The 9,755-nt window shown below is 39.0% G+C and overlaps 2 protein-coding genes across 2 annotated transcripts in view; one reads left to right on the top strand and one right to left on the bottom strand.

Annotated features, from left to right (window-relative positions):
- Window positions 1–659: 659 nt before the first annotated feature.
- LOC113669902 (uncharacterized) overlaps window positions 660–9,755 on the bottom strand; it is a 13,931-nt gene continuing 4,835 nt past the window's right edge. The window contains exons 3-11 of the mRNA XM_027185990.2: window positions 5,625–5,822; window positions 4,494–4,757; window positions 3,831–4,103; window positions 3,161–3,436; window positions 2,766–2,936; window positions 2,446–2,625; window positions 2,065–2,281; window positions 1,639–1,766; window positions 660–1,425 (exon numbers count right to left, since the gene is read on the bottom strand). Coding sequence (XP_027041791.2) covers window positions 1,175–1,425; window positions 1,639–1,766; window positions 2,065–2,281; window positions 2,446–2,625; window positions 2,766–2,936; window positions 3,161–3,436; window positions 3,831–4,103; window positions 4,494–4,757; window positions 5,625–5,822 — 1,958 coding nt within the window. The 3' untranslated portion in view covers window positions 660–1,174. The remainder of the gene's footprint in view (window positions 1,426–1,638; window positions 1,767–2,064; window positions 2,282–2,445; window positions 2,626–2,765; window positions 2,937–3,160; window positions 3,437–3,830; window positions 4,104–4,493; window positions 4,758–5,624; window positions 5,823–9,755) is intronic.
- Window positions 6,421–9,755, top strand: part of LOC149049245 (uncharacterized) — a 6,726-nt gene continuing 3,391 nt past the window's right edge. Inside the window, exon 1 of the mRNA XM_089199224.1 lies at window positions 6,421–7,164. Within this exon, the coding sequence (XP_089055350.1) occupies window positions 6,567–7,164 (598 nt within the window). The 5' untranslated portion in view covers window positions 6,421–6,566. The remainder of the gene's footprint in view (window positions 7,165–9,755) is intronic.

The following is a 9,755-nucleotide window of genomic DNA, read 5'->3' as shown; positions in this document are numbered from 1 at the left end:
GGCTTCGCGTGCAAAAACGAATCACTATCTCGTCTTTTAAACACTCAAATCTTCTTTTTCGATCTCATAAGACCTCACAAAATGATTTTTGTAAACATTGCGCTCTTCTTTGCGCTTAAAATAATTTAATTTCATGGCTATTCATGGCGGAATGTTCAAATTTTTTGAATTCACGATGAACATAAGGAGGAGTGCAAAAAATCTCTGTAGAAGCTCAGTCTCACGAGGCGCCAAGATAACAACTCTCTTTCATTATCGGAACGAAATTAAACCATACTCCTAATTTTTGTTTCTGTTTGTTTGTTTTTCGAAGAACTTCCTTGGACGCCATTTAGGCCCAACTGATATACAATTATGACTCGAAACTAAAAAGATCATATAGAAGGAAAACAGTTGTACCTTTTCTATCTTTCGAATTTCGATAAAAAACATTTTTTGCGAGGATCGCGGGAAAATCTATTTGAGAAAATTTCAAGTGGCAGGTAAAACTGTCAGTTTCCACTTAGCTGTCGATTTGGATGGGATTTTAAGTAAAGGCGTCGATAGCCTTGGTCTCTCACAGGATGCCTGAAGATTACGTAGAATGATCCTTGCTCAACAATGTACCAATGAAAATGAAGGGAAAGAATTCAGTTGAATTGCTATTGATGGAGGTTAAATATTCATGAAAAGTTTTCATTATTGTAAGCATATGCAGTCATATGCAGGAATAGATAATGAAACTAATAATAGTCATAAAAAAATAGCATTAACTTTGGTCACAAGGCTTAAAAATATTCCACATCCGTTTCTGTCATAAAGTAATGGAGTGTTTTTTATGTCTGACTATGGAGTCTTTTGGACACTCTTTAAACAGCACTTTTCATGTATTAATCTTCTTAGTATTAATTACTTTCCTACTTTAACCCTGCACTATCGATATCTTCTGTTTTTTATTTTATTTTATTTTATTTTTATCGTAAGATTCCTCTTTTTCTCTCATGCAATTTTATTTTTGTGTATATTGATGTGTGAAATATAGGTTAATTTAATTAGCAAACAATATTATATCCTTCTCCTTTTTTGAAACGGAGAAGAAAAAAGCTGCAACAACAACAAAAACAATCAATGGAGTCACTTTCGATGCGGCTCACGACGTACGTTCCGCCGGTGTACTGTCCATCTCCTTTGGACTTTAGCAGGATGGGTAAATTGACCTCACTGAGCCTCGCACATTAGTTTGGAAGTTGCGCCATTGAAAGAGGTCCCCTTCTCCTATCTGGCACTTCTTAGACATGCGCATGATTTCATCTTCTCTTATCACGCGACCCCAAATGTTGACACCTGTGAGTTTACCGATAAAACTTTGGCTTGCTTCAAAATTTCCCCCCAGAGAGTCTTGCTCTTGTCCTAAAATAAGGACGCCACCTCCGCGGATCCAGTGACCTATTGTAAAGAAAGTGAGGGCTGACTTAAGCTTTCATACGAGGGAACCCCAACCTCATTATTTTGAACTAATATCAGGCTTTGGAGAGCGAAAAATAGAAGAATCTGATATGTTGCATGAAGTAGCGGGGTTCAATGTAAGAGGTGCCTGAAGTATTATGTTTATTCGGCGGCAATCGGTAAGTTTTACCAAGTGACGTCAGAGGTGTTTACCTTTTGCGAGGCCGTGACCGGAAGCTGCAACTCGACCATCTTTGAACAATTTCCATGATCCAGCGATATTCTCCCACGTTGTGCAAATGTGATGCCAGTCTCCATCATTTGCTGATACAGAGGTACGTCTAAAGAGAGGCAGGGATTGTAAGTAAACAATTTGTATTAGATGGAATAAATAAACTATCAGCACAAATAAATGCAAAGAAGAGAGAGGCAGGGATGAACAATTATCACTTATAACACTTCTTTCATCATTTTATTTTTAACTTGTTCCTAATTTTGATGCTTTGGTGTGCGAAGTCAAGCTCACATTATCGAAATAACCCGTGTTTGCTGCCAAGTTGCTTATCAGTGAGTCTGAGTGTTTTAATCCTCCATATTTGAACGCAACTTCATGTATCAAATAAGTCAGAATGCTCTTACCTGTTTGAGCCTCCGACCCAGACAAGAAAATCCCTATAGTCATGTAGAAGCAGTTCGTTGTCCTGGCCAGAAACAGCGTAGCTCAGCAGTACTCCTTCGTTACTTGCAGTGGTTTTCATCCATAAACAAACTGTCATGGCATTTAGCCTTGGCATACCTCCAGAGATAACATAGTCGCTCGTTCCTTTTCCCGGGAAATACAGAGCATAGGCATTGCCTGGCGCCAATGAGGTCAAAGGAAAATAAAATTTTAAGGTTCTTCATTATCTTCTGAAGAATGGATACAAAACTGCATGATAACTCAAAAAACGACTGAGTAAAGAAATTACTGAATTAATTATATAAAACAGCTGTCTGTTGTTTACCAAGAGAATATCTTACCATATGCACAAGTAGGCTGCTCTCCTGTCCATGATCCATTACCCAAGCAGTGACGTTCTGATGATCCTCTAAGCAAGTAACCTTGCTGACAACTGAATGAAATACGTTCCCCTTCCCAGTTTTGCTGTCCGTGAGTGAAGCCATTTTCCAGTTTTTTCAATGGAGGACATACTCTTTGACCTATATTGACCAAAAACCAAAAATGAAATAACCAACTTAACCAAAACAGGGCCCTAAATTATACCATTATTGAGTGGTTTTAGACAGCTTGTAACTAGAATTCTGTAAAATGACAGATAGTGTACAGAAGCTGCACTTACATGAAGGTTGTATTCCACTCCACTGACTAGATGGAAGACAAAGTCTCATAGACGGCCCAATGAGTCGATATCCTGGCATGCATGTGAAAGACACAGATTCCCCTGTCCAATAGTGCGAGCCATGTTTTTGTCCATTGAGTGGAGAACCAGGATTGCCACAATTGATTAAATCTGAAAAAGACAAAGTAGAATCGTTAACTTAATCTCAGGGCAATGTGAAACCTTACAGAAAGGTGATCCGACTACCAAACTTCCTACACTGGAGAACTGAACCTAAACATGTAAAAACCTTTTTACATGCAAGCCAGCGATAAGAAACGGTAATTTTGACTATTAATTGCCATTTATATTGGTGTATATATCATATTTCCTGTTCAAATATTTTATATACTTACCTAAAACTGTACTAGCTTCGGCTGTAGCATTCTTATCATTATAGAATAGACATGTGAAGTTTCCAGCATCGTTCGGCTTGAACTGATGAATGACAAGCTCACTCCTTATCAAACCATTGCTGTGGTGTTCTGCTGTTGATTTTACTAGTCGTCCGTCCTTGATCCATTGGATTTTCGGTAAAGGAGTACCACCAGCGGAGCAACTTAAGTTAACAGATTCGCCAATACGCTGCACCTGTATTTTACTTACAGGGCTCGAAACAATGTAAGGATTCACTAGCACAGATAAACGTAGTAAGAACTGGCTGTTGGACTAATATTGAACTAAATGGCAAAATAGGACTTCAGCCTACTTTGGCAAAATTAAATGACTGAAGCAATTGTAAGCTGTTTAATAAATAACAAAGGTAATAATAATAATGATGATGATGATGATGATGACAATGAAGATCAGGATAATAATAATGATAATAATAATAATAATACTAATAATAATAACAATAATCATCATGATAATAATCCTGTTGTTTCCAACTGTGGATACTTTTCATCTGAATATCTTGGAATGCTTAATAGGCTCAGGGATGTGATCTGTTGATCTGACGTAGCCACATGTAAAGGTACTTTTAAAGACAATGATGTTTTGTCCTTCTTTAGGTTATTTACTAACCTGGATCTTTAACCACAACCCATATCACACCTATCACACTTTGTAACGGATTCACCCCTTGGCAAATGTAGTTTCCAAACTCATCTTTTGTCGTGTTGCGAATTGTCAGCTTGTTGCCAGAAATGACATGCCTGCTAACAGGGAGTTCACCGTGCGTTCTTTTCCATGTTACCACGGGGGTAGGGTGGCCAAATATGTCGCATTTTAGAGTAAAGTCCCGTGCTGTGTAAGCTGTCACAAATATCTCTGGTTTAATTACGAATTTTGTTGGTACTAGTGCAGAGAAATTAAACGCAAGAAAGTTAATACATGTAGATATTTTGTAACATCTTACTAACAGAATCACTTAGACAAACAGACAAACAAATAAAATAAAACAAATACCTTAAAAATATACCCCCCAAAAATGCTCCATATTTTGAAATAGAAGTAATTAGGAGACGATTTTCACTCATTTTTTTTACCCACTTTGGTTTTTTCAGTTCTAAGTAATATCTATTATGGAGACTTTTCAATCACTGTTGAGTAACTTGACAAGCAATGAGACCGAGATGAGGCGAACCAACCCGTATCGAGGACTGACAACAGTCGGATCACTGGACGTTGAACGAAGACAACGGTAATGTAAGCTAATGAACTGAAATGTAAATTCATTTAACAAACCTTGTATTGTGATATTTGCGGTTATTTTTTCTCTACCCAAAATATTCTCTGCGGTGCAGGTATAGAGACCACGATCTTCAAAAAGGATATTTCTAAATTCCAGGTGTCCTTCTTCAAATTGCTTCCTCTCGTGCTCGATCACTCGTCCGTTTTTATACCACGTTATTATGGGCTTTGGAAACCCAGCTGCCTTACAAGACAATATCACATTTTGATTCTCTCTAACCGTCAAAGAGGAAGGTTTTGTAGTGAAATGTGGTTTTTCTGAAAATGGGAAATACGATTTTTTATTCCAAGTTCATTCAAAGATCATTCTTTCACGCTATAGAACTTCTCAGAGCTGGCACAATAATTACTAACACAAAAAAGTTTATAGCATCAAATTTGAAAGTACATTTCCACTTGTGGAAGAATAATGCTTATATTTTGTGTTTAACTTCATGTACAGTTTTATGGAGCAGACATCAACACGTTGAAGTGTTTGGTTTTGTCTTCAAGAGACACCAATGCACCAACGACTGGAGAGAGTCGTGCCCAATAACAGGAGCTAGTCACAACGATGGGATGTCAACAAAACTTCCATTCTAGGAAAATTTATTAATATCAACTGAGCTGATGACGTAAACTGACCACCGTTAGGAGTTTCAAAGCCGACGTTTCGAGCGTTAGCCCTTCGCCATTTGATCTGATCGAAACTTCAGCTTTGAAATTCTTATGGTGGTCAATTTACGTTATCAGGTCAGTTGATACTACTTAATTACCTTTTTATTCTCTTCCACCGACGTAGCACCACAGTTTCTTTGGAAACTTACCCCCCTTATTCAACTTCCATTCTAACCAGGCGTGCCCGCCGGCCCTTTCTAATCCCCATTGCACTAAAGTACTCATCATTGCTATGACTGTTATATCAATTTTTTATTTTTCCATATTGTATTTCTAGTGGATTTCATAATGTATTTTTAATGTATTTCAAGCTTACATAGATATGGATGCATATTGTAAGATTGCAGAGTACTCAGAAAGCAAGAGTCGCTTCGTCCTATGCTTCCGTTCGTACCAATTTTTAAATAACACCAATCCGTACCACAGCAAACTTAAGACTGAATGACGCTAAAAATACGAAAATCTTACCTAACTGCCGCACATTACTTCCCCTTTTTGAATCTGTTGATTTTCCGGGGGGTCCTGGTAGTCCTTTGATTCCACGCTTCCCTTGGGGACCCGGTGGCCCCTTTGTTCCTTTTCTTCCTTTTCTACCGGGAGGTCCCTGGGGACCTGCTGGTCCACGAGAACCGCGAGGGCCTGGTGGACCTTGAGGTCCAGTGCGACCTGATAAAATCAAAGTATTGTAACGATTGAAGTAATGTGAACGTGTAGATTTGCTACAATTTGTTCAATATGTGTGACAGGCGGTGTAAGCAGCACAGCAGTTTTGTGTTTCAGTGTGCTTATCTTCAGTGTGCTTATCTTCAGTGTGCTTATCTTTATTACACCGCTTTGATTACCTTGCACCGTGTTGCTATGGATTCTTGAGCGAATTTGTGACACGCGCTGACGTTATTTAGCTCTGTACCGTTAGGAGTCATAATCTCGACCGCTTTCTTGCGGCGAGATTCAGGAACGTGTTGACTACGAGCAGGCCGTCACTAGTTCGCGCCACAGTATGAGCGTTTCTTTACCCAAAGTTTGAGGTCTGAAGAAAAGCGATCAGTGCCAGAGCTCGCGTCACAAGCCTCTCGCTCAGGGTCGTAACGAGGTATATGGGATCAGGGATCAAAGGCCTAAAAAAGGGTGGGATCAGGGATCACAGCCTCGGATCCGGGATCAAAGCCCTCGGGATCGGGATCAGCGTGTTTTCCATGGGCTCAAGGATCAGGCGTCTAGATAACAACAATAATTTACGATGCGCGCCTAAACATGGATTTTTAAAGCTTTTTGAAATTTTATGACCCATTTTATACAGTATTCCTTGGTATTTGGACTTATTGATTGATAGTTCACCGGAGACCAGAATCAAAGAGTACTAGTTGACTCAAACTTGACTTGAGAACCCCAAGTCGTCCAACGCCAGACATGCATGATTACGGCAGCCGCAGACCAAGCTATATTGTTGAATCCGTACAGAAGGCGTATCACTCTTCCTTTTCAGTGTATACGGGACCCCAAAGCCACTACACCGAACGAACAATAAACAAGAGGGAGCCTGAGTGGCTTTATGATCGTGCAAAGCCTAGCGAAGAACATTTTAGGCAAGAAGATAGTGTTAAGGAGAGGGATGTTTTGCGTGAAGAATCAAGGGAACTTAGGCTGTTTGCTAAAGAATTTGGGCAAGGCGTACGGCAGCAAAGAGTAAGAGACAAAACGAAAGAAAAGGCTGGAACTCTCCCTCTATCTCTAAGCATGATCCGAAGAGTTCAAACAAACCAAACTCAAAATGTTGTTGACATGCTTGAAGAGCTTCAAGCCTTAGACGCAGGACAACCTGAAACAGCACAGATTGAAACTCGTCCAGTTCGTTTTTCAAAGGGAGATGTAGTCGCCCTAAAACACAACTGGAAACGTTATTTGGAGCCCTTTTTCCTTGCTATTCTTCAGGAGGACCTTCATTGCAGTAATGGTGGCATCCTTGAGCGTACCATGCGTATTAACTGGCTTGAGCCGTCAGAGGAACGTATCAAGAAAAGCGGATCAGCTGAAAGTTGAGCAGGCTTTGTTTAACGATTAACAATGACCGTATATGGCTACTTTGGAACAATGGCGGAAACAGCTTTAAAATACACGCGGGATTTTTCAAATTTCCGATTATCATACGAGCGGCAGATTTAAACCATCGGCAAAACTGATGATACGACAAATCCTCCCCGTGGGGGTGATTATGGTAGATTTTTTAGGATGTAAATAGTCACGGTGGGGTGGATGGTGGGGCGACTGTAGCTTTCGTATCTGAAGTAAAGAAATGTCACCGTTTTTTCCTTTACATTGCTTAAAACTGGCGAAAGATATATTCAATTAGAGGCTCACTGTGCGATACAAAAGTGCTGAGAGCATGTGTAACCGGTATTAACGTCCGAAGGCCACCACGCCGTTGAATTATGTAGAAGACTTTCGTCATTTGCTCGATTGTTTAATGTGCGGGTATTTAAATTTCGCGCTGCGTGAATGAGATTTTGTTCCTGATGTGCACAAAAAGGTTCGTATTCTCCTTCCTCTAGCGTATGATTTAAAACCTGGTAATAACGTCCGAAGCCTCGCGCGTCGTTAATTCATGTAGTTTTACGGGTATCTTTCTCTTTCCGTATTTCAATTCAACGAAAGGAGTTAAAAAAACAATGGCGAGTGGAAATAGTCGCACACGCTCGTCAATTTCTCCCATTCGACTCGACTGTTCAATCCGAGTATATTTAAATTTCGCGCTTCGTAAGCAAGAAAAACTGAATAATCTCCTTCCACAATTTTTTTGTGTTTACACAAACCGACATCAAATTGATACCTATTCATCCTTTTGTGTGATAGTAGGAGGTGAGATTTTGTTCTGCTAGTTTCTTCCTTTTTTTTTTTTTGCTCAACAGGTTACGTCTATTCAATCACATCACTGATGCTGTCAGATTAATCTACCAAATTTTAGGGCAATCCAATTTCGCGCTACGAAAGTTATCCTATTTTCTTAGTTTGCATAAAGCGCTGCGCAATCGCCTCCCATAATTTGCTTACCGTAGCGTAAATGCATAAGCCCAGCAAAAACTTAATACGCGAAAAAAATCACACCCCTTGATTCGTTAAATGCCGCCTCGGTTGATTGAGAACAAACATAAAGTCCTAAGGTCTGCTTTCTACAAAGGGAATATTTGGGAAAACTGTTGATAGCTTTATAATTTTCATAAAGACTGTTTGAATCCGTCGTAAAACTATGTAAGCTCAAGCAAGACCTGCTTTTTTTTTCTCCGAAAGAGAATATAGAACAAACGAAAAACAAAAAATTCGTAACTTCTCCATTGTGAGACTTGTGAGTAAAATATCACACTCTCGTCTTGCCGCGCGTTTGACTGAAAACGAGAATAACTCAAAATAGATGTCCTCTCAAAAACTAGAGATAATTTCCTCGATCAGTACATCTTGTGTCATCAACATCGTTGCAAGAATTCTGTGCTTTTGTAAAACAGGAATCCTCTTCTTAGGTCGACTTGTTGGTTCCAGAAAGTAAGTGCTTGGCTAGAAAACAGCTGTGCGTCAGCGCCTGCCCTCTACGAAAATTTGGAGAAGCTGCTGACAGCTCCTTACTTTTAACAAAGATTGTTAAAATCCGCTGTAAAAATCTGATAGTTTTTAATGATTACTTTTAAACACAAACATCTATGTTTGTGTGAGTCTCAAAACCATTTTCGCTGGACTTGCCTTTAATTCTTATTAAAATCTCTCGTTTCTTCTCTCAAATTCACCTGCATTGCGTTTGTTTGACATGAATTACCAAAGACGATCTATAATTATAATGCCTTTGCACCTGATGTGACGTGCGACACTTTCAAGGAATCAATAATGACATTTTATTGTCCAAGACACATTACTCCAGTCAATCCGTACTAATTTAAATTCTTCACCGCGTATTATTCTACCAATTTAGCTTTTTGTGCAAAGAGCCCAAACAGGAAGTCGGAAGTTCATTTCTAATATTAATTTTCATCTTGGCTTGAAACCAACAGTTTCTATCGTAACCATAGCTACCAGACTAATAAAAGAAAACGCGTTTGGCTAAATAAGTCTAGTGTTGGGCACCAAAAAACGTTGGATCTTGAAAGGTAGGAGATGACTGTACTTAATGCATGATAAACTTGAGTTTGACTTTCACCCCATGATAAGATTTGATATTCAGCCTTAACTCCTATTTCTGTGTAGTTGAAATAAAACGAAAATGAAATTTACCGAGTTTCCAAATGTGGGTATCACAAACACTTGGCGAGAAAACATCTTCAGCTACTTGAAAGAAACAAGATCATTATCCTTACATTTTATTTTCGTGAACAAAACATTTACTATGTTAAATAATAGGGAGTTTTTAATCCAAAAGGTTTTGGTTTAAAAACGTACAACTTAACGTCTAAGTATCTGCTTTTCCTAGCGTTTTTCGCCGTCAATTGGACCTAAAAGAATTAATCGGAATTTTTTTCAATGTTGGTCAAAGGACTAATTTCGGTGTCTAATACGTATGTTAACATGTGAAGATATTCCTAAGAGACCCACATCTCTCCATCGAGCGAAGCGGATAAC

The sequence above is a fragment of the Pocillopora damicornis genome, chromosome 3 (assembly GCF_964200805.1).
Source record: "Pocillopora damicornis chromosome 3, jaPocDami1.2, whole genome shotgun sequence".
Taxonomy (NCBI): Eukaryota; Metazoa; Cnidaria; class Anthozoa; order Scleractinia; family Pocilloporidae; genus Pocillopora; species Pocillopora damicornis.
Note: the sequence above shows the minus strand (reverse complement) of the source record. Positions and strands in the feature narration are given on the sequence as shown.